General features: G+C 39.6%; 1 protein-coding gene across 15 annotated transcripts in view; it reads left to right on the top strand.

The window, feature by feature from the left end:
* Window positions 1-27,874, top strand: part of LOC309720212 (neurexin-1a-like) — a 256,636-nt gene that overhangs the window by 78,357 nt on the left and 150,405 nt on the right. For 12 of the 15 annotated variants that reach the window (XM_082556897.1, XM_082556887.1, XM_082556904.1 and 9 more), the window contains 5 exons: window positions 8,680-8,981; window positions 12,241-12,264; window positions 13,389-13,550; window positions 17,313-17,754; window positions 25,917-26,300. In XM_082556897.1, coding sequence (XP_082413023.1) covers window positions 8,680-8,981; window positions 12,241-12,264; window positions 13,389-13,550; window positions 17,313-17,754; window positions 25,917-26,300 — 1,314 coding nt within the window. The remainder of the gene's footprint in view (window positions 1-8,679; window positions 8,982-12,240; window positions 12,265-13,388; window positions 13,551-17,312; window positions 17,755-25,916; window positions 26,301-27,874) is intronic. The other 3 variants (XM_082556890.1, XM_082556889.1, XM_082556901.1) reach the window with 1 other exon arrangement.

Here is a 27,874-nt window from a genome sequence, read left to right as displayed (position 1 = left end):
ATCTATTTTGTCATGACTTTCCTTGAAAAAAGATACAAAATGTGATAAATATCACATTTATCCTATTTTTTTCTTCAAAAATCAATGACATCATGATTCATGGGGACACAGCTTGTTCTGCATAATTGTTTTTTGTTGTTGTTGTTGTTGCTCTTTTTTGGTTTTCCCAGTGGAATATCTTAAAGGCATCATAAGAGAGGAAATGAGATCTTATTGTGGTCAGTTTTAAATAAGAAGAAATATTTTCTCAGACTTTCTCTGTCTGACTTTCTGCTGAGAGGAAATTGCAGTTTGTGATGTGGGAGTTGCAGGAGTCAGTGTTGTTATTAGAATTTAATCCAGTTTATGTGTCAAAGGTATTGAGAAAAAGAGATTCTTTAGTGTTGAGGTGTGAGGTGTGCGTCCGCCTATATCATTTCCATTAGCTGGTGGATGTCTGTTTTCATGCCTTGCAGGAATGTGTGCACAGGTGTGTGCATCATCAAAGGTGCGATGCCAGTTGTGGATGAGGCAGCTTTGTGTCCTCATGGGACCAGATACCAGAGGAGGGCAGCGCGTGCACCTGACTGACACGCTGCCAATTAGAGTGAACAGACATTGACTCTGTGTGTGATTTGGCTGACAGACTGTGAAATGGTTGCTTGACTCTCTGCTATTGGGAAAAAATGTAAAAGATTTCCCCGACTACTTTCTAGCACTCTGAAAACACGCACATACTATACAACAGCATGAAGTCATATTCCCTTTTCATCTGCATCACATTTCATGCTTTATTAGAGGGCTGAGAAAAATAGCTGTAAAAAAACAAAAACAGGATGAAGTTTTGACCTTCATTTCAGCTTCATGCCAGCAGCTGCAGTGAACACAAATCTGCAAAGAGCATTCTTGTAAGCTAATAGCTTTTGCTTTGAGCTCACCTCCTTGTATCACTCATCCATTAATCACAATGTACAATTTACTTGTACTTAAGATAGATTCAGGGTGAGGTGAGGCCTTTATAATTGTATTATGCTTGAAGTTTATTGTTTGCAATGGTATATGTTTTATAAATGCCACCCAGTATGTTTACCACTAGAATAACTCAGTCCCTGCTTTTCACCACACTTGTACAAAAAGAGGAAGAAATCTTGCATGACTCTTTGCTTGCAGAAAATGAGCTACATGTTATATAATAAGTGCCTAATTGACACCTGATTCTGTCCTTAATGACACGAGCGGCAAAGCCAATTATAAGTAAATTTACTATGGGCAAAGTGTTTCTGCGGACTCATGCTAGGGAAGGGGACTCTCTCTAAGCCCAGCACGACATCCATCATACTGTGAATCTAAATGACACTATATGTTAAGCTCACACAGTATGGTGTCTGAGGGAACTTAGTGTGTGGATGTGTAAGCTCACACAGATTTGCACATGCTGGCTTTGTCAGTTAAATGTCTGATAATATTTAACACAGCTAATTGAGGCTTTTCTCTCTCTTTGATGGCACTCAAAACGATCACCAAGTGAAAAAAATACCTTGTAGAAATTGTATTTACATTGCTGACTTAAAATTGAAAATAACACAAGTCAAAAAATATCCTCAAAGAACTCCTATGGGTTATTTGAGTGATGTCTACCTTGGGAGTGGCGAGCAGTTACATTTTTTTACTTCAGTCTTTTGAACTGTGTGATAATCATGTAATAAAATATATTCTCAAAGAATGTAGCACTTCAGAAACTCTTATATCTGTCATGCGGTAAGAGGCTTAAGCCAGCTTGATGACACTAACTTCCTAACATTTTAATAGGATGCCAGACACTAACTTCTGTATCATTTTAATAGGCTGCCAATCAAGCAAGGAAACAGCAAGCGAATGAAAACAGAGTCAAATCCAGTGTCAGTCACCGAGCTTTGCCACAGACAATTAAACTACTTTGGTCTCCACACTGCATGGCTTTGGTATCCTTTTTTGATGGCGCAGCTAGACCCTAAAATTCCACAGGTGCTTCTTTGGAAGTGCATCTTTTCTGAACTCGCTCTGAACCTGAAAATACTGAGCATTACACACCGAGCTCGTTTTACTTCAGCTTGTTACCGAGAGCTGAAAACGAGTATTTATAGTGGTGTGAGGAAGGTGGGTGAAATCTCTGACAGGGAAACAGTGGTGTCGAGTTTCATGCTATAGTCACAGTTAATGCTGAGGGCTGTCATGAAGAAGATGACACAATTGGAGTTGGGCAACCGTAATTGCTGTGTCTGTTTGAGCAATTCGAAACCTTCTCTACAGGCCCATAAAATTAGTATGAGTCTTGCTTGCTATGTGTCATCTTTCATTTAGTCTCTTTTGACTCTGGGGGACACTCATTATTTGTCATTAATAATGATATCGGCTGTATCGTTTAAAAGCCGTTTGAGTAAAATGTGTTTTCTACTCCCACGTTTCAACTTTTCTGCCATACTTTCACCTTTACTTTTGACAAATTTATTTTGTACACAATCGGGTCAAAAGTGTCAGCGACTAGATTAATTTGCACTTAAAATCAAAGCTTTGCCTATCGTTCATTTCATGGGTAATTTTTCTCATATGCTGCCAAGCCTGTTTCAGACTGTTGTGTCATGATTTGATGTTGACAGGGAATGTGCTCCCCTGGGTGCGAGCTAATTTAAAAAGCAGCCATAGAGTAGCAGTAGCCAGATTATGTGTCAGAGCAAAGTGACTGATGAGGAGCCTCCTGGTCGCTCGGTCACATGCTGGCAATGTTGTACATATGACGTGCTCCAGCTTGTAAGCCCCTTGGTGCTTCATAATAAATGAGTGATTTGGTTCTACATAGTCAACTTCAATTAGGATTGAATGATACTTTAGAGGCAGTTACGCGGCCTTTACTGTTTTTCGCAGTGAAGCATACCTTGATTTTTGTGGTCGTGCCATGCAGCGCCAACTCTGCTCACACCTTTTGTAATTTAATTTGAGTGACGGACACTTGCATTGCTTCCATCAATATGAGTAGTTAGTTCTGCACCATATATGCACAAATGTGATGTGACCATAGAGAACGAGATGCCTGAATGACTGTTAGTTAGCTGCTGTTGATTAACAGTTGTTTTTTTGCATGGACGAGGACAGTTGTACGTTTGAAAGAGATCACAGGATTATGAGAGTGCTGAAGCACAATTATTTTTGTCACAGGTCTTAGATCTCTGACGGATCTAAGAAAAGAAAGCAAAACACGACGTTTAAAATATCCTGCTAATGGAGGTTTTTGCAGTTTCTAAATGTAGTGTAAAATGGGTTTTGGTGAAGGCACCAATATGATGTTGTCTTTAAAAAAAGTGGGATGAATGATGCAGAAAAACACACTGTGACAAGTTTTTACCTTTGTGTCTATTTATGGCCTTTCCCTAGGAGCTTTCTGTTCACTCTTTTCATGTCTTTTTCTGTCCTCTGTTTTCTGAAAAACACTAAAGAAGCTCTAATTCTTGTTCTCATTCAGTGTTATGACTCAAGGGCATTGATGTGCCAGCAGCTAGCTGTAGTTTGATTGACCGTAGTTTGTAGGTCTGCCCAGAGAGACAAATGGGCTATGCCCAAATACCCAGGAGAAGCAGCAACAAAATAGCACCTTTCTTCATTATTATTGGGGACACTCTTTGCATAAAACAGTCTAATACCGTGACCTATGTCGTAAGTCAACAGCGTTGGGGTTTCTAATAGAAAAATCAAAGTAATAAATGTGACTCCATTTTTTTATGTGTTATGTTATTCATCTGTTGTAATTTTTTTTTACATTATATTACTCCACAACATGGCTTGAGATGCATTACCACATAATAACTAGTAAACAATGAAAATCTTAGGCTACATGCCCACACACTGGCACAAATCTTTATCCAAATGAAGGGCGCGCGCGCACACGCACACACACAAACAAATCTTTTTATTGTATTTTTAGTATAACCACAAAGCTGAAAGCAGTGTTGGTAAAAACCAACCCAAAGAGCATTTCACATAAAAATGCTGTGTGTTAGTAGCAGTGGATCATTGTTTCTGGCCTGGACAAAGTTTGCACTTTACTGTCACAACCTTGTCCTGTCACACAGTAAAAACTTATGTAATGCTCATATCTTCACTCTTCAAAAGTTTTATATTTAGCTGCTGTTTTTTTCCCTCCGTCCTAACTAACTAAACTTAGCCCAATGTCGTGCAAGTGCAGGATAAAGTTCTTCTATCTGCCCATGGATGAAAGAGCTTATGTAACCCCAATGACATAACTGTGATTAGTAACTTTAGCATTTTCCAGGTTACCTGAAAGATCTTTAAACACTGCAGCTTTCACTAGCCCAGCAAGGTATTAATCACCACAGTGCCACAAAGCTAATTAGCATATCATTACAGACATACTATGTTGAAGCTTTCCCAGTCAGTATTCCTCAGTGCTTTTTACAGCAAAATAAGATACCTTTAACAAAACTATATTTGACCACAAAGCTTGGTTTACCTATAAATCAGCTGGAAATGGGAAAATGAAATCTTGACTCAAGTGTGTGGATGTTTCTGTCTAGGCTTTTCACATAAATATTGGATATTGCAATATATCATAAAGATATAGCAGCATCAATTATCAGACATGTAAGCTAGCCCAAAAACATACATATGTTTACATCTGAGTAACCCAGTTTGAATGTAAACACCACAGAAGTTGCACATCCCCTGGCCCTGAAGCTCCCTCTGGGCCCGGCCCCCAAACGTTGTAAATTCTAAGCAATGCCTCTGCTATACACACACAATTCATTCTCCATTGGTTAGGGGAATTAACTCTGACTTGAAGGCATGGGGATGTGTGGAGAGAGAAATGAGAATGACCCTAAACTATTGGCTCTATTTGTTATGTGGTCACTGAGCTTGTGAAGCAGGGATGGGTGGATTTAGTGAAGAGGGTAGAGTTCTCTCATTTTCACTGATAGGGAGCGCAGACATAGAGGGAATGACCAAAGAGTGGTGAGATCCAGTCAGCTTCAATTATGGCCCCTTGTAGTTTTCCCAGAGGTGCACTATAGCACGTTTAAGGGGAAATCAATGAGGTGACAAATTGTTGTGGACAGCAACCCCTTTCATTTCTTACATTGTTGCATCCATGACTGGTTGGTATACAAAGCATATGTGTGTGTGTTAATTTGTGTGTCTGTGTTTGTTTGGCAAGCATATATAAATGTGCAGCCCCATTTATGATAATTGAATGCTTTGCTCCATTTGTTTTTTGGTGCTTTATTTTCTGCTAGTAGCTTTAATGGCTTGTTATCTGTCTAAACCTTTTTTAAATGCTTTCTAATAGGTTTTCACATGCATCACCCACTGATGTCCAATGTCACTTTGTTTTCTTTTTGTCTCAGAATGTTAAGGTTTTTCTCAAGGATGTTTTTGCTATGCCAAATCATATAATAAAATATTATAGAAATCAGTCACTTTGCTGATAGCCCGACGGCCGAGGAGTGCTCTTTTGCTCTTAACACATCTAGAGCTCTTGGTCATTTGTAAATTTTGATATAAATTTTCATATTAATACCGTACCAATGTGTCATTCTTTAACTGCAGTGAGTAATCTCTATTATTTAGAAGATTTAATAATTTTTATTGCTGGCACTCTTTGGTCATATTGTTGCTCTTCGATTTTGAATTCCATTAGTCTTTGTCAGTAATTGCTCTAACTGTGCAATTGTCTTCCTATCTAAGGTGTGTGAGCAGGTTTTAATAGCTGATGACCAATGTTGGGGTTGTTACCGAGAAAAAGTACTGCATTATTTGTTACATAATACAGTAGATTAAAACATTTATTACATAACTCATTAGCTTACTATTGTGTCAGATAATTACCAGTTGACAATATAAACCATTGGCTATAGTTCCACAACAGAAAACCCTATTGTATGAGAACATACATACAAAACTTATTTTAGTGTTTGAACACAAAGTTGTATATGCAAAGTAAAGTTGGAAACTAGGCAAAGAGACTTCAGAGCGCTCACTACTGTAACACATACACGTGTACAGTAGCTACAATGTTATAAATCTGACTGCTCATCACTGACCCCGTTACTGATTGAAGATCAGGCTCTGGCTGCTTGGTTATGGTTGGAAGACAAGTTTTACTTCACTCTGGGTTTTTTGGTAACTTTTTGTTTGTGCATGCTAACTGTGCTGATGCTTGGATCTTGTGATAGCAGCTAAATTCAGTTGCTGCTGTTTCAGATACAATTTGCACTTAATTGCCCATAATTGTGCTCTTGTCCTTTCATTCAATAAAAAAAGTAACCAGTGCACAGTAAAAAAAAGGCATGTTTGATATTTTCTTACCTATCTTCTTATCATTTTCTTACTACAGTATAATGATCGTAGATTATGTATGGATACATGTCTGCCTTTACGCTATCTCCTCCTTTTAATGGGTGGGCCAGTCTGAAGAAAACTTTGCACGATCACATGTGCAAGGATTAATAACATATATATGTTTGTAAGAGAAATTTATCATAAATCACAATTCTTTGAGTTTTTTATATCACATTTAGTTCATCATCCCTCTGGAAATGCAATCTTACATTCTCAGTTAGCATATATTTTATGTGTCATCTTCAAGTGGTCGTGCTACAGAGTTTTTAGCAAGAATTGGCAAAAACCACTTTTTTGTAGTGCAGATAATTGAAGAATCTTATAATTAGAGATGGACCGATCCGATATTACGTATCGGTATCGGTCCGATACTGACCTAAATTACTGGATCGGATATCGGAGAAAAATAAAAAATGTAATCCGATCCATTAAATATCACGAAAGCACCTCACAAAACTTGCAACACGCCGTAACTCACCTCAGAACGTTAGCACGTCGGAGCAGTATGCATCACGTGATAGAGCGGCTGTGGCATGCGGGACCTGTCGGTGGTCTGGATAGCATGTGGAGCTTCGCTAGCAACCCGGCATTTCATCTCCGACAAAATTATCCCCGAGAGAAGTAAAGCAAGTGTGTAAGTGCATCTCTGAATGTTTGTAAAGCATTCCTGCGTTAAGCTTAACAAGCGATATATGGAGCGACTGCCTCTTCTTGCTGCTACTTCAATCATGAAACTGCTTAATGATCAGCTGATCGGCTTTTCTGTCGCGAGTCCATCTCTCTGGTTTGTTTTTGGCCCACTTTGCACCAGAAAGAGGAAACCAGCGGCTAAACAACAGCAGCACGTTTAAGCTTGATCAGCTGTTGTTAGAATTTATTTAATATTAGTTTCTACTCGAGGATCTTTTTCTACGTAGCTGACGCTGGTAACTGTGCAGGGGCGGATCTAGCAAAGTTTAGCCAGGGGGGCCGATAGGGCATGAACAGGGAAAAGGGGGCACAAAGACATACTTTTCTTTCTTATTCTCATTTAAAATGTCTAGCTTTTAATAAATAATTATCCTAATCTTACACCGAAAGTTTTAATTTGATGTAAAATGAATAGAAGTCAATTACTGTATATAGTGACTATTAAGTCTAATATATATACCCTAGTAAGCTATAGTACTTTTTCCTTTGGGAAGGTACCATCTGTACAGTCTGCAATTTTGTTGAAGAAAGATGTTGAATCTATTTAATATTTCTTGAAAAATAATTGATTTCTGTGCATTTTTTTTTCACACTGCATCAAATTAAGGTTGATTACGTCGATTAAGCATCATGAGGTGGAGCGTGAGGGGTGGTTCCCTATTTTTTATTTATTTATTTTTGTTGTTGCTGGGAGTTGGAACCCTATTAGTTAGGTTGCTTAATATTTACGCTAAGTACTCTTTAAAATACCAGAATAGGGAGGATGGTGTAGGTTTAAGTTTATTAGATTGATCAGTATTGCTGAACTATAAATATTTTTTTTTTGCATATAGGTATAACAGAATAGCTTTAGTGTAGTTGTTGTTTTAAACTTGAGTATGAACTTATACAAAATGCAGCAAGATATTTTTAAAAAAACAGTTTTATTGATTAAAACACACTATATCGGATTCATATCGGTATCGGCAGATATCCAAATTTATGATATCGGTATCGGTATCGGACATAAAAAAGTGGTATCGTGCCATCTCTACTTATAATTAACAAAATGTAATTACCAAGCACACTGCTGTAGCACTACTGATGACAACAAAGCATTTTACAGATTTAATTTACATTTTCAGACATTGGTTATTTTTTCTTTTTTTTAGTATAGTAGTAATGTTCTAGGATGTTTTCATGCCTTATTGTGACATACATGAGTGCCTACATGTAGGCGCTACATGAAAAAAAAGTGGACAAACATCTTGAGAAAGTTGAGGGTAAACAGGAACGTTTCCTCTGGATGAGTCCGACTCTACCAGAGGAAAAGGGGAAAGATGCAGAGAAGACAGCGCGAATGGTGCGAGAGCCAGCAGAGCAGCCGGGGAGCTGTTTAAAGGAAATAAGTGCCTGGGATTATCTCCCTGCATTCCTTTGGCTATGGTGGATTATGGTTGGTCATTGGAATGTTAAATAAATATGTCTCTTTTTATACCTTCATTTACAATCTAATTTCAGTGTATTTATTATCAATTCAACATTTTGAGGCTTTTATTCGCATATTTTTTCACACCTTTCCAACAGGCACCCAAGAGGGCATTATATTAATGAAACACATTTCTCTTTCCCTTGTCTCTGCAGGAAAAGAAGAGTTTGTCGCAACCTTCAAAGGATCTGAGTTCTTCTGCTACGACTTGTCCTTGAACCCGATTCAAAGCAGCAGTGATGAAATCACATTGTCATTCAAAACCCTACAGAGGAATGGACTGATGCTGCACACGGGAAAATCAGCTGATTACGTCAACCTGGCTCTGAAAAATGGGGCGGTCTCACTCGTCATTAATTTGGGGTCTGGAGCCTTTGAAGCTCTTGTGGAGCCAGTCAATGGGAAATTTAATGACAATGATTGGCATGATGTCAAAGTAACAAGGAATCTACGTCAGGTAACAGTACATAGGGTGATATGGAGACTCAGTAAATAAATTAAAACAAATGCACTTAAATCATTACCATCATACAATACATTATTTTTCCCAGACATTGTAATTAAATTGCTAAATTTAATCATGATGGTTTCTGGTGGAGAGTGAAACAAAACCACGAGGGAGCAGGGACATCTCGATATGAATCAGGGCCTGTGTAAAGTTACAGTTTAAATCAACCCTAACTTTTAAAAAGAAAGGTTATAATGACATTTTACCTTTGTTGTAGCTATGCAAAGTTTCTAGAGTCATTTACATATCAACATGTGCAAAGTAAGACACAATACTGTTTTTTATGTCAAGGGAAAACAAATTTAACTGAACTCAAATTTCAGGGTAGTACGTACAGTATAGTCTGTATTAACAAAAATTACAATATTGGAAAAAAAGGGGAGAAAAGGTACAAAAACATTTGAGTGCTTATGTTAGTACAGTTGTGATATTGGTCATTATGAATCTGTTGTATTTAAGCATTCAAACGAACTTGCTAGCGCACTGTACTTTTTACTAATATAAAAGAAAACCTTTATGTAGAGCATAGGTAAACCTAGAGTTAGACTTTAAAGCACCAAAGTCAAATTTCCAGCACAGGCAAATCCCTCTTACAAGATTTATAGACTTTAATGGGCTTTGCTTTATGGTCTTGATTCACCTCCTTATACTCCTAAGAAACAGGGGAGTGACTTTACATGAGTTTTAGGAATTTGATTTCTTATAAAAATCTTGTTTGGCCTCTTAACCCTTTATTGACCATGGGCCCACCGGTGGGCCCATGGTCAATAAAGGGTTAACACCAAAGGGTGGTACAACTCCTGCAGTGTTGCAGGATATCAGCAGAACAAATTCTAGCCTGGTTATGAGATGAGGATATTAATAAGCATAGCGTTTTTGCTTAACAAATATGTAAATAATCCACCTGGCAAGTGCAGATCATGCTGGCCGGAGTAAATCAGCAGAGGTCTGTTAGTGTTTGTTGTGCTGATTCACAGCAGGCCAGCATACAGTAAATTGGGTCAGGATGTAGCTCTCTGCAAGAGGCTGTTCATCCTTGAGGATGATTGGAGGGCCCATCAGTTGGACCCATGACCAACCTGAAGAGGCAGAAGAGCTGTTGAGGCACAACACTGGCATGCTGTCGGTGGCTTTCACCAGTAACTGAATGCTCAGTTTCAGCTGATGTAAGGGTCACCTGTTGGTTGAAATTTCGCTTTCCTTGAGACTAAAGGTTACTAAAGCATGGGTTTCAACAATCTACCCTCTGGGTTTATTACAATAGCACGTGTAATTTCCTCCAGTTCTCTAGGGCCTGACTAGTTGTAGGTGGCTGAATCAGCAGCATGGCATTTGGGATAGAACCCCAGGTGAAAGACCTTTGCTACAGGTGTGCAAAGAAGTACCCACATACCAACTAGGCAGAAGACCTTTAGCCCTATAGATCATAATTAATCATTTCCAGAGTAAGTGGATTCAGCTTCTGGGTGCATCTCGACTTGTAGGTACAACAGCTGCTGTGACAAGACAGCTGGAACTTTGCTTCCAGTTCATTGGATATTGTTTCGTAAATACACACAGGCTCTGCTAGATGATTTGGAAACATTAATCACTCTCACTGGGCCCTAACCCCAACATTATCTAGGTTTAGGAAAGCAGAAAGCTAATAATACCACACTGCGGCATTTGTCTCTGCAAAGGAAACATGGGAATGTGAAATTATTGTACAGGTCTTTCAAGCTGAATACCGTAAACCCCTCACCTAATTAATCAAGCTAATTTGCGCTGTCGAATTCAAGAAGAGTCCCATAACCCTGGATACATTGCAAACGTTTCAAAACTACTTGTTTCGTTTGCATGAGGTTGCAGGCTTTCGGACCAATGCTTGCCTCAGGGTGATGTACGTTAAGTGTAACCCATGTGCCTGTAGTTGACATGTAGAGACAGTCCTGCACTATATTGATAACTACCCAAAAACGTGGTTGGTTTTGTGGAGCAACAGTAGCAGACTTAAGTGTTAAAAGTGTTAATGCCAACGTACAGATCCTAGCACTACAGGACGTTACAGTGGAGTAAGGTTGTGTTCTGGAAGGACTCGTTGAACTGAATGTGTGATGAGAAAATATGTAGATAAATATAAAGATACTTTACTGATTGTACTAGAACATAAAATAATTTTTAGATGAAACAGGTTATTTAGAATACAATCTTTAAAATAAAAAAGCAGTTGTGCATTCATTTTTGTATAATTCAGTCAGGTTAAGGATTATTTTTGTTATGTACTGATATGTAAAACCTTAGAATTATAAGAGGGAGTACTTTTTCACATGACTGCAGTTTACACCCAAAAATCTCTAGATTTGTTCCTGCTCATTTCGTGGGAAATGTTTATCTTCACCTCAGTACCACAGCTTCTTTTTGCATAATCAGCCAATTGATTATTGACAAACCTAAAGTTCTGGCCAGCTTGAACATTCACTGCATTCAAACTGTAAAGAAAACAAAGCATATTGAGTGCATGCTCTACGGGGGAATCAAAATTGCCATCCTCCATATTCTGTGTCAGGGTCTCCTTTGCTTTGTCTCATTGCAGTAAAGTGATCCTAAAGTTCATCAATAAGACCAAACGGAGGTAAAGTATTGTATGAGCGGTGGGAAGTCTGATACACTGGATTGGTCTCAAGCCTAAAACCAAGTACAAAAGAAGACGAATCCTAATATCAATAGCAACAATAATGATAATAATAATAAAGTTTTAGAAATGGCCTTGGGAATTTTCTTAAGAGGGTCAACTGATGTGCTTTAGGCATTCTTTCGTATGAGCCATGTCTGTCAATCATAACCTTTTGTCGGGACTTGGGTAAGGACGTTTTTTTTTCTGCTACTCAGTCTAGTCACATACAGAAAATGGTGCAAAAAAAAAAAAAAAACACCATGAAGGAAATCAGGGAGTTACTGGTTGAGCACTTGCACCTCTTGTGCATTCTTGTTATTTCCTTGGTCTGCTTTTTTCTTGTTAAACTTATTTTGCCCTTTTTTCTCTATGTTACTAACATGCTTTGGAAACAAACTAACATCATTCATGGAATGTTTCATTCCACTACTAACCAGTATGGTTTTTTGCCGTTTGACAATGTACTAACAGTATTGACCATCATATATTATTTGAGTAACAATCGTTATTCTGTTCACAGTTTTTAATTTCCTTTCTCCCCCCTTTTCCACAAAGCACTCAGGCATTGGACACGCTATGGTAAACAAACTACATTGTTCGGTAGATATCATTCTAATTGTTTCTTAGTTTGGGTTTGCCGTGTGTTTTTTTCCTTTCCTTTTTTTTTTTTTTTTTTTTTACTGTAGACGTCATTTACAAAAAAAAAGGAAATTGCGGTTGGTACTCTTCTGCTTACTTTTCGAAACCTTTTTCTTGGTTCATTCATTGGTTTCTCCTCTTTATTTCACTTGTTTCCTGTCCAATTCTGTTTGATCCACCTTTTTAGGAGCATCATTTCGAGCCTTTTGCATCAAGCTGTGGTTAATAATGAGGACCCTCTCCTGTCTGGCTGGCCTGATGCTCTTTGGCTCAGCCAGTTGTATCCCCCATTCACTTTGCATGGCATGCACTTTTGACTACCTGTTGCATATGCCACATTTGTCGACGTGAAAGTGATGGTTGAGCTGTGTTTGTCATTTTGTCTTGGGTGTTTTTCTGATTTCTCTTTGTGGTTTTTACAGTGTCCATTGGCTTGTGCATGCATCTGACACTGTGGCAAGTGTCAAAATACTGATTCTGTATCCCAATCAGGAAAATTGGGAGATTTTTCTTTTTGTGTGCGTGAGAACAAAAAGAAAAGACAAATGCATGCATGTCTTCTTTTGTCTCTTACCCTCAGTCATTGTCCTTTAATAAAAGGTATCTGTGCTTTTCATAGCATGTGCTCCCTTTCTAACCTAGTGGCACGTTCTGGTTTCTTTTGTAGAAACGTCTGCTGGACATACTAATATGGAATAATAATAAATAATAACTAACCTAGATAACATTTTACTAACACCATTTTTGTGTCTGCTAAAATACTTTTATGTTGCAGTAGCAGCAATACTAACACTGTAGTATGGGCAGTTGACTAACTCTCTAACAAGAATAGTGTTCCTTTTAAGTCTTGCAGTCGTCCTAACTAATCAAACTGGACAAAATAATAATCAACAAAAACAAGAAAAAAGACAAGCAAACAAACAAACAAACAGACATGAAAATGGGTTTCAGAAAAAAAAAGAAACATGTAGGGAACTCTGACCTAGATTACGAGAAAAAAGGCTATAACATTATAGTAGGCTGTCTGAGTATAGCGTGTCCTTTCCCTCTGCTTTGTTGTTCAGGTAACAATATCCGTCGACGGGATTCTGACCACCACAGGATATACGCAAGAAGACTACACCATGCTAGGCTCTGATGACTTTTTCTATGTCGGAGGGAGCCCTAGCACAGCCGACCTGCCTGGATCTCCAGTTAGCAACAACTTCATGGGCTGCCTCAGGGAGGTAAACACCACTTCTGTGTGAACTCTGAGGCTGGTGGGTGTGCAGGATATGACTGGCTTCACCTTAGGACTCCAAAACAGACCCTCCCACCCACAAGCTGGCCCTATTTCATCCTTAACACCCTGAGTTTGTTTGTCCTCTTTTCCTCACTCTCACTGACACAAACTTTCTCTGACTCAAAATTTTTTCCCTCTTCTGCCCCCTCAGTGCACATACGACGCTCTACACACATGCACACACAACTATGCTGGGCGCACCACACACCCACACGTATAGAGGTCTGTCTTGGAGTGGAATTTACCTCGGGCTTCACGTGGCTATGTCAGCTGCACTTCAAAGCAGAGCGGTGATCCTGAGATCAGGGAGTGGAATTTTTATGAGGAGCATCTGACACGCTTAACACCTCACTATTGTTGGGGAGTGTGCTCTATCAGATTTTATCTTAGCCCAATTGTTTAAAGAATAACATTTTTTCTTTATGCTCGGTATCTGTGGAGGGCTTTCCTAAATGTAACTTAATAGTGCTTGAAAAGCGGGAGCGAAACAAGAAAAATAGAGAAATGTACATTAGTTATATGCTCTGGGATGCATTGAATTCAGCACATCCCTGGCCTCCACAGTGCAATGGGCCATTTGAGTACTTAAAGGCAGACTGCTGTCCTCAGTATCATCTAGGATAGGTCTGAAGCATCTCTCTTTAATGAGTACACACGGAGTGGAGCAGGGAATGTTCACAAGCTTATTAAAAGTGTGTTTTTAAGGCAACTTTTTTAGTTAAATACATGTCTTGCAGGTGCTGCAGATGCTACAACAACAGGGGTGGAATTGGTTCACCCCATTTGTGGTCATCCACCCCACTGAATTACTCTCTGTCCTCTTGCCAAGCCTGCCCTCACTGTCCTGAGATCCATGTATTGAACTGCTCAAAAACTTTTAAATATGCTGCAGAGCTGCAATAACGCCTACAAGAGAGAGACTGAGGGGATTTTCAGTATTTTATTTGCTCATGGGATCTTTTAATATTCCTTATTTAGTTTTACCAGACAAATGCAAATGTCAATATCAAATAAAAAGAGATTAAGCCTGCATGATCTAAAATCCATAGTTAGTTCCATCTACTTGACTTTGATTTTTTTGTCTGACATTTTTAGTACGTTGACAAGCTCTTTGCATCCTCTCATCCAGGCTGTTGAATTAAACAAAAAGGCCCATCTCAGGTCAGCTTCAGAGTGTGTTGTGATAGAATATGTGTGGTGGTTTAACAGCATACGCTGTGGGACCTGATTGATAACATGTCTCCAAGTGGCATGTTGCAGCATTTGTGTGCAGATTCCAGTCTGAGTCGCCACGCCTGCCTGTTAGTTCTGATGGCAAAACAAACTGTGGTGCAGTAATAGCTCAGTTGTCACAGCCCTAGTTTGATGACAAATTAGTGCAGCACTACGAGTGCAGCACCAGTTGTAGCTCAGACCAAAGCTCCTTCGATGCTGAAAGGTGCCCTTTGTCTTGACTATAAAAAATTGATTTGGGTTTATTGGCTGTATCTGTTGCACCTTTGTCTGCATGAGTCAAGTTCAACGGGCAGAGAGGCTGTAATTTATTCCTTTCCTTTTTTTCCATTTCTTTTTCTATAATCCCTAAAACACTACATTTTGGTTTAGTGTCACATTGGGATCACCTGGCCTTCATCTTAGGATGAAGATCCACGGCAGTGTGACTTTCGAGTGCAAGAATGTGGCCACTGTAGACCTGACAGGCCTGAGTGAATATACACGTATAGTCTCTCTCTCTCTCTCTCTTTCTTACCGTATATATTTAAATATACTTTATATATAATATACTTTAAAAATATATACTTTATATATATATATATATGTGTGTGTGTGTGTGTGTGTGTGTGTGTGTGTGTGTGTGTGTGTGTGTGTGTGTGTGTGTGAAGAAAATATAGTTTCCTGGTTTGATTTCCTCACATTTAAGTGCATAATAAACTAAGCCTTGGCTTATCTAACTCTGAAGCACCGCTATGAGCTCCATCCACCTGAACAGTTAGACACAGTAGATCTGACTTGGTGATAAACATAATGCTCCATGCAAATACAATCCCATCGGACATGTTCCCATTTTCAGGTGAACGCTTATGATGACAGCAAATAAAAAACATGGCTAGTGTTTTCCACAGCTGTAACTCATTTGATTTGACCCACTGGAAGCAACAGACATATACAATTACAACTCTTTTGTTATATAAATGTGCGTGCTATTGCAGTAAAAGAGCTATCTATTACTTTCTAACATTATCCTCCAATTAACAGTATTAGAGCAGCGTGAAAGAGATCATCAGCTGTGCGCTTGACATCTAGAGGTGGCTGTTAAATAGTAGTTCCCCTTTTATCTCTCTTCCTGATGAACTTTAACATCTTTATGTTTAAAGCCTTTGTCGTCCTCTAAATCTTAGCTTTTGTATGAGTATGTCAAGTGTGTCTGGTGAAAAATATAACGGCTCCATTGATGTTTTGATGCAAAATGTTGACATTCACGGAAATGTTAATTAGTTGGAAATTGGATGAAACTAGACATAGGGATCCTAGCTGCTGCTTACAGCTGCTTAGTAGATACTCTTTCATTGTGGGGATTGGATAATGACGGGGTTAGAGCTGTCTTCATTTTTTTTGGACTGTCGCTAATTACAGTGGAACCCACACAGACATATTCTACACAAACTGTAGACCTTAATCAATATGAGTATTCATGAGAAACTTGCTTAAGTGAATTTAATACGCCTCTTCTTGCATTTTAGTGAATGAGAATAAATCAGGCGATTAAGATGAGCTTCATACACAAATGGAGTTTACTAGTTAGACAAACAACAGTAAATAAAAATGAGCAAATTAGAAAATGTACTATTGCTGTATCATGTATGATAATGAAGCTCATCCATCAGTAAATTTGGTATTTTAATGACATTTAATGGGCTGCTACTCTTTCACTTCTGTACCTTAGCTCTATATCATCTCAAAGGTCACAGAACTAATACATTTGATTTATTTAAGCCTCCTGTTTTATAGTGTCTGAGAACAGTAGCTAAAATTGACATAAATGTTTGGGGGGTTTTTTGATTTAGAAATTTCCAACAGTATGTACGGGATAACGGATGCTGGAGCTTGCATGAGAAAACACTGCACTAATTTCTTCTTTAGAAAGGCATATCCATCATCTGACCACTCTTATTCTAATCAAATACTCCAACAGGGACTTTAAATCAGCATTTTGCACCACACTTGCAATCAAGTCACTAGTTTAGATTTATCACTCTTCATCTCACATGTCACACCGACTCCCGAGAGATAATGCTGGATAAAATCATTTTCTCCAAACCATTGTCACAGTTGTTTGTCATGTTCAGGTTGTCTCTTGACGGTAGAGCTGAAAGCCAAAATGCATCTCCCACCTATTTACACTTCACCCACTATTCACTTGTTGTGAAGGCTTCAAATGGGTGCAGAGAAAGCGGGAAGATGTCTGTGACATTTGGTACCCTGTGGACACAGCTCGTCACGTATAGGTGCAGTGTGACAAAGATTACCAATAGCTGAGGCATGCGATCCTTGCTTATGACACCGTGTTGTGGGATGAAATATCACATGGACATCATGGTGTTTAATTATGCATATTTACATTCCCCATTATATTTATATTCTGCAAACTGATCTTTGATTTGCAGAATATGACTAAAACCTTTTTTTTTATTGTGTTCCATTTCAGGTTGTATACAAAAACAATGACGTGAGACTTGAGTTGTCCAGGCTGGCCAAGCAGGGTGATCCCAAGATGAAGATCCACGGCACTGTGGCCTTCAAGTGTGAGAACGTGGCCACTCTAGATCCCATCACTTTTGAGACGCCTGAGTCTTACATCATCCTCAACAAGTGGAATGCTAAAAAGACAGGCTCCATCTCCTTTGACTTCCGCACCACTGAGCCCAACGGCCTTCTCCTTTTCAGCCATGGCAAGCTCAAGCAGCAGCCAAAGGATTCAAAGAGTCCTCAAACTCTTAAAGTGGACTTCTTTGCTATCGAGATGCTGGATGGCCATCTGTACTTGCTGCTGGACATGGGCTCGGGAACCACAAAGACCAGGGCAGTCAACAAGAAGGTCAATGACGGCGAGTGGTACCATGTTGACTTCCAGCGAGATGGAAGATCAGGTAACTTTTTAAAAAATCGTTAGCAACATACAATATTTAGACGAATAGCATGCAAGAAACAATAATAAACAATAAAAGGCACCTGTTGCTGCATCTGTCGCTACTATGAGAGTGCAATACATTTAAATGTAAAAAAAAAAATGCAACATGGCAAAAAATGACCACTTAAACTGAACTGATGTACTTTATATCAACAAAATACATTAGGTTGCGTGACTACTACTTGACTTCCTATCATGTAGGTGAAAAGGGTCTGTGGGCTTAACAATAGTGTTTTCACAGCAGTAGTTTACACCTTCCACATGTCCTGACTTGAAGTACTGTAGCAGTGATGCATTTCTCAGCAGTTTATTTCCTTCGTAGCGCAGACAGTGACCATCTCCGATCAAGATTTCTTAAATAATAGTGCCATAAAAACAAAATGCAGTACTTCAGAAGGCTTGAAATTATACAGAGACATGCCACCACACTCCTTTGTGTTTTCATACACATACAAACAAACACCCACATTGCATGCAGTTCAGTAGCCCAGCAATCAAACACAGTTTTAATTTTGTGTGTCGTTGTCCTCCTGGCACCAGAAATGTGCAAAAAGTATGGTGATGAAGTAATCCTCAATATGACTGACTAGTTTAGCCTTCAACATATAAAGTGCGATCAAGAAGCACTGGCCCATAAAAATCAAAAATACATACTACCTAGCTTAAATTTTCTTCTTCACTTTGTAGAAGTCCCATTACAACCATGAACTGTGGCATCGTGTCACTGTGTGCCGGCATACTGACATCACAGGAAGATTTCGGTATCATCAGCGCAACCTTTGTTAGCTACCTATTTACTTACTGCGTTCGGTTCTTTCCACTTTCTGAGTTGGAAGTTGAGGGATCACTGTTTCAACACACTGGTGCAGATATAACGTGCATCAAAGAGTTTCAGGTACAACAGGACAGAATGAGACTCCTGCAGAGCGATCTAAAAATAGCAGCAATGCTCAAAATACTTTGGTGGTGAATAAGAAAACTGCCTTGAAGGGGAGATCAGATTTTTATGGGCCCTTTGATCACACTGTGTACGGTACAACGCAGAATTCAGAAGAAACTTAAACAAGGAGCTCTTTAAACAATTTTACTGAAATAAAATTATTTTCATGGGGTCATGGACTTGTTTTCTGAAAAACTGAATTATTCATTATTGTACCAGAGTTGGTTCACCACTGAAACTTGAATATTTCTCCACACACTGCCTGCCCTTCCACTTGTTATAATTATTTTTACATATTTATTATAAAATCCAATTGAATAGTGATAACCCAACTCCAGATAGTGGCTACGTGTCACGATTCCAGACACATATTTGCAACAAAATAACTTTGTCCCCTCTCACAATGTGTCCTCTACGCCCCGGGTCGCCCTGCACTGGTCCCTGTTGATTTGCTTATCTAAGCAGCAATTTGTTAGTGTGAGCTTAGGGCCAAGCCCTTGCAATGTCATGCTGCAAATTAGATATACCCCTTGACCATGTTTTCCACTCCATCTCAAGAGGTGGAAATTAGATTAACTGTTTCATTACCCCCCTAAGCAAGTCTGGGTTGTAGTTCCAAATTGAGCTAGATACAATGTTAAAATAGTGACAGCTTTCACACATTCAGCTCCATTAGTCAATGAAAGTGTTTGTAAAATTAGCTCCAATACTCTGTTTGAGGTGACACAATACAGGCCTACGCTGAAATAAACATTACTGAGTGGCTTCTATTGAATTCGCTGGGAGAAGAAAGCTGTGGGTACCTTCTCAGATGACATAAATCCAAAACATTTAGTTGCGGTGCGCCGCACTATAAACAACATTGTCTTGCTAAATTAAATTTTTTTTCATTATGTGTGTAGTAACCTCTGATCACCCTCCCCCATGCAGTGCACACATGTACACACGAACACGGGCACACAGAACCCCGAGCTCTCTCATCGAGCTCTCCACTCACTGTTCTCTCTGTCTACCCTGCCTAAGTTTCCATGGAAACAGGAGGGGGTCTCTCCCAGGACTGAGACAGTTACTGCACAGTGCTGTGCTGAGCTGTGCACTAATGACATTTCAGAATAACTTTTCCTTCTTTTCTCAAGTCCTGCGGATCAACACTTACGTACTGGCCTGTAGAGAGGATGTACAAAGGTCTCGCCAATATGACGACTTCCCTTGTGATACGAGTAACAACATGGCGAGGATGCTTTAGATACGTGCACACAGTGGCTTCAAATTGTGAAGCTTTTTTCCAATTTATTTATTTATTTCTTACATCCAGGTTTCTATGATCTGTACAAAGCACTGCTGCTTATGGTGTGTAATGGTGTGGATACCACTCCTGAAATGTATATATTGTAATCTCTATATATGTATTAACAATTGTGAATCTCAATTAAAGCTATAATCAAATAAAACAATCATCGTCCTGAACTACAACAGAAAGCCTGCAAGAATAAGTAGGTAGGTAGAGAGGTTGTTCCATAGATCAGGAGCTGCCACCTAAAAAGCTCTGTCACCTCTATTTTTGAGCGAGTGACATCCAAGAGCGGTGAGTTTGTAGACCTCAGTGCTCTGGTAGGAGTGTAGGCCCGTAAAAGTTCCGTTAGGCATGGTGGCGCCAAACCTTTGAGCCTCTTAAAAGAAAGTAATAACATTTTAAACTGGATCCTGAAATGGACTGGAAGCCAGTGTAGGCAGGCCACTACAGGTGTGATGTGATCACACTGCTTCTTTTTACTGGCATTTAGCCACGAGGTTGCGTATTTCAGAACAACTCTCTTGGTTACTGCTCTCTTCAGAGCACTCTGGGCTACTATAGAAACAGAGCAGCGCTACATGTTGGGCTCCATGGATGACACTCTCTCTTTGTAATGGGCTCATTCTGAGCCCAGAGTTGTCAGACGATTGCTCGCATAAAATGTTGCAGCATAATCTGTCACTGAGGCTGCTAGTGGTGGCCCGTGGTATTATTTTATGCAGCTCATGAGAGCACAGAGGATTCTGTACATTTCATTCATCCACAGTTCATGCCATACTGTGATATAGCAGTATGGTTCCAGCCATTATACCAGACTGAACATTTCTAACTGTGACAAATAACCGTTGTCAGCTGGTAACAACACAAAGCACAGAACATAACTGAATGACACAAAATTAACAAATGAGTGAAAATGCCATAATAAAGCCCAGTTCTGTGAGCAGACACATTGCAAACACTAACTAGGTGTCTGATGTTTTCAGTGTACCATCAAACATATGCTTGCTCCCTAAATTAGAGTGAGGTATCAAAACCACATGAACCTATGTCCTATGTCACTGGCTGCTCTCTGCCCAGCCTGGAGGTCACTGCAAACTCTCGGTACCTCAGCAGAGCTGGCAATATCATCAAGGACCACTCTCACCCCAGCAACCAACTGTTTGAACTATTACCGTCAGGCCGACGGTACAGGTCACATAAAACCAGGACAAACAGATTCAGGGATAGCTTCTTTCCCAGAGCTATCACCGTAGTAAATAAGCACAAAAACAATTGAACCTATTCCATACCGTCACTGTCATTATATTATGCTGCTATTCATACTGTCATTATATTAATGCTGCTATCCTGTATATATTGTACATACTATTGTTTGAGTACTTACGATTGTTTTTTTTTGTACTTTTTATATTTTACATTTATATTTATTATTGAAACTTGCACCAAGGGAGTGGCACTCCAATTTCGTTGTACTCTGTACAATGACAATAAAGGCTATTCTATTCTATTCTATTCTATTCTATTCTATTCTATTCTAACTGAACTGAACCACAGTTTATTGTCAGAGCTAATTTAACACTGATGAAAATGATTATTAATCCTACAATCTAGTTCTCTTAATTGAACCCTTTAAATCGTACACACGAGTCCTTCAAGGTAATTTTCAAAAACAACATAGAAGAATTCACCAGTCCCCCGAGAGCGTGACTCATCAAACATATGGTATTCTTGGCTTTTCATCTGTGTGTCAGATGTTTTATTAATACACACCACCAAGCACATCACTCATAACAAAAGTGCAACACAACAGCCAGACATAATTATCCGCAGCCCAGTCCTCCGTGTGCAACGCTTCCTGCAGCTGTAACAATGGTGGATAATGATCCCTGCCCTATTTAGTTTAGGCAGCTCTTTCTACAGGAAGCAAGCCTGCAAATGGACTCTGGCTCTCAGACAGCATCTTCTAACCCTCAATGCATTAGAGACGCTAAGAGACACTCTGCTTTTAAGTGAGGGCTTCTGGGCCGCAAGTGCTGTGGGTCACTCATCAGAGACATTACACGGACATTGCTGTGTTGTAGCCACACTTCCTGCTAGGGCACACGCGGCGCTACTTCACACACAAACATGCACACGTACACCAAACAAACAGAAGCAGGCATGCACACTCTTATAGATAACATATTCCCTATCCTCACAACCCACTCACGAGCTTCTTTTTCTACAGAGAATCCAATCACAGGGAGAGATTTGGCCGTATCGCCCTAACTGGATTGTAGTAATCCCCTGTCTGACATGTTTTGGGGATGTGTGAGTGGGGTTAGGGGACATCATGCCAAGTTGAGCCTGGCTGCTGATGCAAAAAGTGTGAGAGAGATCTGAGCTGTCATTTGGACCCCTGCCTTCAGGTTTGATGATGGAGTACCACTTACAGGTCAGCCCACAGAGAGGGATAGAGAGAGTAATGTGGTCAGCGCTTTTAAGTTGGCTAGACTGCTGATTTTTGTCATCATCATTCAGTCACATTTTAGCCCTCTGTATCAGTTTGATCATCTCGTTTGTAATTTCTGTACTCATTTTTCAGGACACTGTTTACCGCTGTGTTCCCACTGCTTTCTTATCTGTCATCATATACACCCCCCATCCTCTTTCCAGGCTTCTTTATCTCCATGTTCTCATCTTGTTCTGTATCTCCTCCTCTTTAATGTTAGCATTCACAAGACACACCCCCTGATATCAAAATAATAGTGTTCAAAACATAAGTAGTCCTGCAGTGTGTATATGCCCTGCTGTTAGGGTAGTCGTCCAACATTACACAGATCCACTCTGCTTTCACATATTCTTTACAGGAGATTGAGAAGTAAATACATCACTGTCACATGATGCCCAGGAGATGTAGATATCTTTCTTCTTCTTCTGCATCAATTTAGACAGATATTCTTTCTTCGTTCTTTATGACTGTAATAAGACTTAAGTGTAGATATCATGAGGTTTAAAGCATCCAATAACTCGATGATGACTTTAACAGTATCACGTTATATTTTACTTTCAAAGAGCAAGGCTTTCTTGTAATTTTTAAAAATGGTCAGACTTTTTGAAACTCTTTCCAAATTTTTCATTGGACATTACCTGCTTTTTCGCTCATTCTCAGTCCAGTTCAAGTACCAGCCTCTTTTCAGTGGAATTTCTATTTGTTACGCCACTTTTACACTGACCTATGATCTTATTAAAGCGTAAACAAAGACACCAAACTCAAAGGATGGACCGGTGTTGTGTGTGCCAAATTTTAAATTGTATCTTTAGGCATTTTGTTACTGGCAGCGTCTTACAAAAATGTATCATTTGTTCCTATTTCTTTAGTGAATTTGTAGTTGAAAAATGCCAAAGATAACACAGTGTGACAGGTATAAAATAGTATTTTGGCACCAACACCAAAAAGCTATTTGCCAAAAACCTGGCATATTTTGGCATGTGCAGGGTGTCCTTAAAAAAGTTGAGGAAATTGAACAAGTGGAGAACAAAAGAGGAAAGCTTACAAAAAACACTATCTACAGCAGATAAATATTTATCTGAAAGCAATGTGAAACCATAAGAAATAGGAACAATACAGATCTGACATAGAACCTGAGAAATGCACAGGGACCATCATTTGATTCATCTACTGTTCACTGGAAAAATGAGAAAAGGGTGGCTCTCAAGAAGGGAAGAGAAACAGGAAGAAAAGGCTGCCAAATTACACAAGAATTGAACTGAAAATCAGCGGGCAACAGGTTTACACCAAAGTTGATGTCAGTACATATGAGATCAGAAGAGATGCCCAACAGTGAGTGTCTGCACCCATCTGTAAAAGACGGTGGAGGCTCTGTCATGGTTTGGAGCTTTTCAGTCAGTGGTGTTGGGGATCAAAATTGATTAAATGAGGAAGATAGAAAAGTACCATCAGACTTTAATCCACCGCACAGTATCTGATTGGCAACAGCATCATTTTCAACATGATCAACGATCTTAAACACATTGCCAAAGCAGTAAAAGCATACCTGGATAGAAAAGCAAAGAATGGAACATAATGAGTCATGGATTTACCTCAAAGAAGAGCTTTGTATGTCCTTTAGGAAACATGGAGATGGCAAAATATAAAGGAATGAAGGGTGGCTCAAGAATTTTGCACACTACTTCACTCAGTTCCTTCAAATGCCTGTCACAGTGTGGGCTCTGACAAAAAAAAAAAAGTGTTTGCGTGTGTGGATACTTCTCTCGCCATTCACGCTGACCACACTGATGTTCATTCTTCAGCCGGGCACCTGCTCTACTCAGAGAAAAGTTTCCTCGCTAATGAGTTTGATGTAGTGAGCTCGTTAGCTATAACCTGAAGGGAGCTGTTCTGGCTGCATGACGGGTGGCCTATGCCAAGTGTGCAAAGCTTGGAAGTCTCAACAGCTGTGGCTGGAGAGAGCAGGGGCAGTGGGTGGCGGCAGGAAAGTGCAGGAACAGATGCCTGGGGCCAAGACCCTGAGAAAAGAGCTGGAACATGTTAGTGGGACCCGGTTAATCATTGTGCACTAGGTCCTTAGCTGTCTCTCTCAAACAATTTTGCAAAAGGGCTGGCTCACCTTGGCTATGAAGATCATACATGAACAAGTGTGTTATTAGCATAGGGGGTGATTTTTAACATTTTTTTGTTATGTGAAAAGATGCTTCTGAGAAAAAAGGCTTTGATAGAAAAAATAGAAATGCAGATATTTATTATATGTATAATTAATTGTGATATGTACATTCATGCATGCTAATGGTAGCTGTAATGAAATGTGAAATGCCCCATTTAATATCTAATGTGTCTCTAAAAAGTGCCAGGCAGCCCTGCTGAAATTCAAGTATGGCTTAGGGCTTGTTTCCCCAACATAAACACTTTGACTAGAAAAGTAACTTAAAAGCTACACTTCTCTCCCACATACAGTACAAGCATTACAGCTTTGCCATTTAGCCCATGGCAATCAACTATTAGTTCCTTCATATCTGCCATGGCATGCATCTGCCACTCAAAATTCAAATTTTGACTCTATGGCAATTTTATTTTTAAGCATCCATCCAGGCAGTGGCCTGTGTGGATCCTCAGTGCCACGGTATATAGATTACTGGACGAGGATGCAGGCAGTGGAGGCAGCCACCATTAATTAAAGTCCACAATGGTTCCTGCACTGAGAGTAACAGATCCATATACAAATTAATCACCCGGTCTGAGTCCCACAGTAAGGCCTTCCTTTTCCACAGCTTTACAGTCCAGTCATGTCCGCTGTTGTTTACCGTGCTCCAGATCGAGAATTAAACCTGAATGAGAGTGATAAATCATGTTGGGAAACACACATGCTCTCATTGCAGGTTTATGTGTTTGAGAGGCAAACAGAAGGAGAGACAGGGTGGCGGGGGGGTCGGAGCCTCCAGTCCGTTAATCAAGATCAAAAAGATGGTTACGATGTTTTTTTGGGAAGGGTGGCTAAAATGATAGAGGGGGCAACTATTTTTCTTTTCCTCACTAGTTTCTTTATGACCACTGCTTTATAGATAAAGGAGATTTATTATGGCAAACCCAAGGAAAATGGAGAGGATACTCTTAGGAATCCCAGATTAAACTACTAATAGACTAGCTGCCCTGTGATTAATGCATCTTATCGTCTCTCATCAGTCATTCTAAATGAAGAAAATCCTGACCCTGTCCAGATGGATAACACTAATTAGGTTAATTTCTTCATCAAAACATTTTCAAATGGGTCTTCTTTGCATCTTTGTGGTCCTGTAGGACACACAGTGCCTTTTGGAGGCTAATTGTTTACTTACCTCAAAGTAGCTGTAGCAAAACAATAACTTATTCTTCCTGTATCTTCATTTTTAGGTACCATCTCCATCAACACCCTCCGCACTGCCTACACAGCCCCTGGAGAAAGTGAGATCCTGGACTTGGATGACAACCTGTACCTCGGGGGTTTACCGGAGAATAGAAGGGGGTTGGTGTTCCCCACCGAGGTGTGGACTGCACTGCTCAACTATGGCTACGTAGGCTGCATTCGAGATTTATTTATTGACGGACAGAGTAAAGATGTCAGACGGCTGGCTGAGATCCAGAAAGCTGCCGGGGTCAAGCCCTCCTGCTCTAAAGAGCCTCCCAAGCAGTGCTTGAGCAACCCCTGCCAAAACAATGGGATCTGTAGAGAAGGCTGGAATCGCTACGTGTGTGACTGTTCTGGGACTGGATACCTGGGTCGCTCCTGCGAAAGAGGTAAAACTTTGTCTCATTTTTTCTACCCAGCTGTTAGACTGCTTATAATTTCTTTCTCTTAGGCGTAATCTTTGCCAGTGTAAAATGTTGATGATGCTGCACAGCGACCTCACCATGCATTATCTTCTGATGTAGGGATGGGATCATAAAAGTGTGAATATAATTTACATCAAAGAAAAGGAAAAGATTGGTTTAATTATATCTGCCATGGATGTAGTATTCTTTGTCTTTCAAGTTCACGTTGAACAGTGTCAACACACAAAAGCCTGCAGGTGGTCTTTTTGTTATCCAGGCTTATGGTTGAACATCGCCAGCTCTCTAACAGCAGGTTGGTGGTAATTTAAGGCAGGAGAGAAATTGCGGGAGGAGACCGACAGCAACAGAGAAGCAGGCAAAATGAGTCAGGATACGGAGGGTTGATGTTCGAGTATGTTGAGTGGCAGGTGACTGATGCACCACCGAGACACTGCTGGTCACGTCCACCATGCACACTTGCCTGTAAATTGGCTGTCTTCTGCAAACCATTTGCCTCATCAAACCACTCGCTCATGACCAGACCTGGTGCAGAATACTTATCCTTCTGTCCTCCAGAGAAGAGAAATAGGAGAAGTGAGTGTCACACCATGAAACTTTAGGCCTCTATGTCTGACTTACCCCTGATTCTGCAGGAATTTGTCTTTTTTTTATTTATAGCTGATCACTGAGAAATTAAAAGAACACTTTTTGTTCTGAACTTTCTGACTAGTGTTTAAAGTTGATAGGGTCGCAAATTATACTAAAAAAATGAATAGTCACATATTTGTCTGATAAAAAGCTATAATTGCTTGAACTTAGCCCTGAGAAAATCTTCCAGAACTGCCCTTAGTACTCTAAAGCAGATTCTTTTCTTCCTGTTTTAGTATTTTGCTGTATTTCTGCAGCTAGCTGAAAGCAACGGAGTACAAGAATTTTTTCTGTGCTATAAATGTATGAAAAGAATTTCAGGTGTATCTTTAAGGAATTGTGAGATTAAACATTTCTGCATGATCAGCTTTAATTTGCTGATCTTTTTGATCAATGTACTTTCCTTTTATCCACACAGTGAGACTAAGCAAATACATTTTTCCAATTTATAGTTCTTTTATTAAGGAGAACTGCAATATTAAGAAATCATAGGATATTTCCATATTGGTTGAATGAATTCATAGCTATATACATATAATCATCACAGATTCTAACCTGAAGCAGTAGACTATATATTGGCGTGTTAAGGGATTTATATTGCAGCAGCATGCATAGTCATGAAATCTCAATGGTGCAATAGTAGCAAATGCATGAAAGCATTTAACATATGCATAATCAAGGCAAATGTCAAAAAAGTGCCCAAGCATGTGACACTGTTATCACAGCGTGATGCATCTTCGCCGAAACAGGAACAGGTTCTCTCATCTGAAAAAAAAGAAAAAAAATCCGCTGCGGTTGGAACGCACCACGTCCCACACAGTTACATGTGTCAGCTCCACACGTGCTTTTGCTATTCCTCTGTGCTGAAGTCACTTGCTTCATGAAACAGTATTACCAAAAGTAAAGGGATG

This window comes from Aulonocara stuartgranti (genome assembly GCF_965226115.1).
Source record: "Aulonocara stuartgranti genome assembly, chromosome: 13".
In the NCBI taxonomy this organism is placed as follows: Eukaryota; Metazoa; Chordata; class Actinopteri; order Cichliformes; family Cichlidae; genus Aulonocara; species Aulonocara stuartgranti.
The sequence above is the reverse complement of the archived record's forward strand: the minus strand, read 5'-3'. Positions and strand labels throughout refer to the sequence as shown.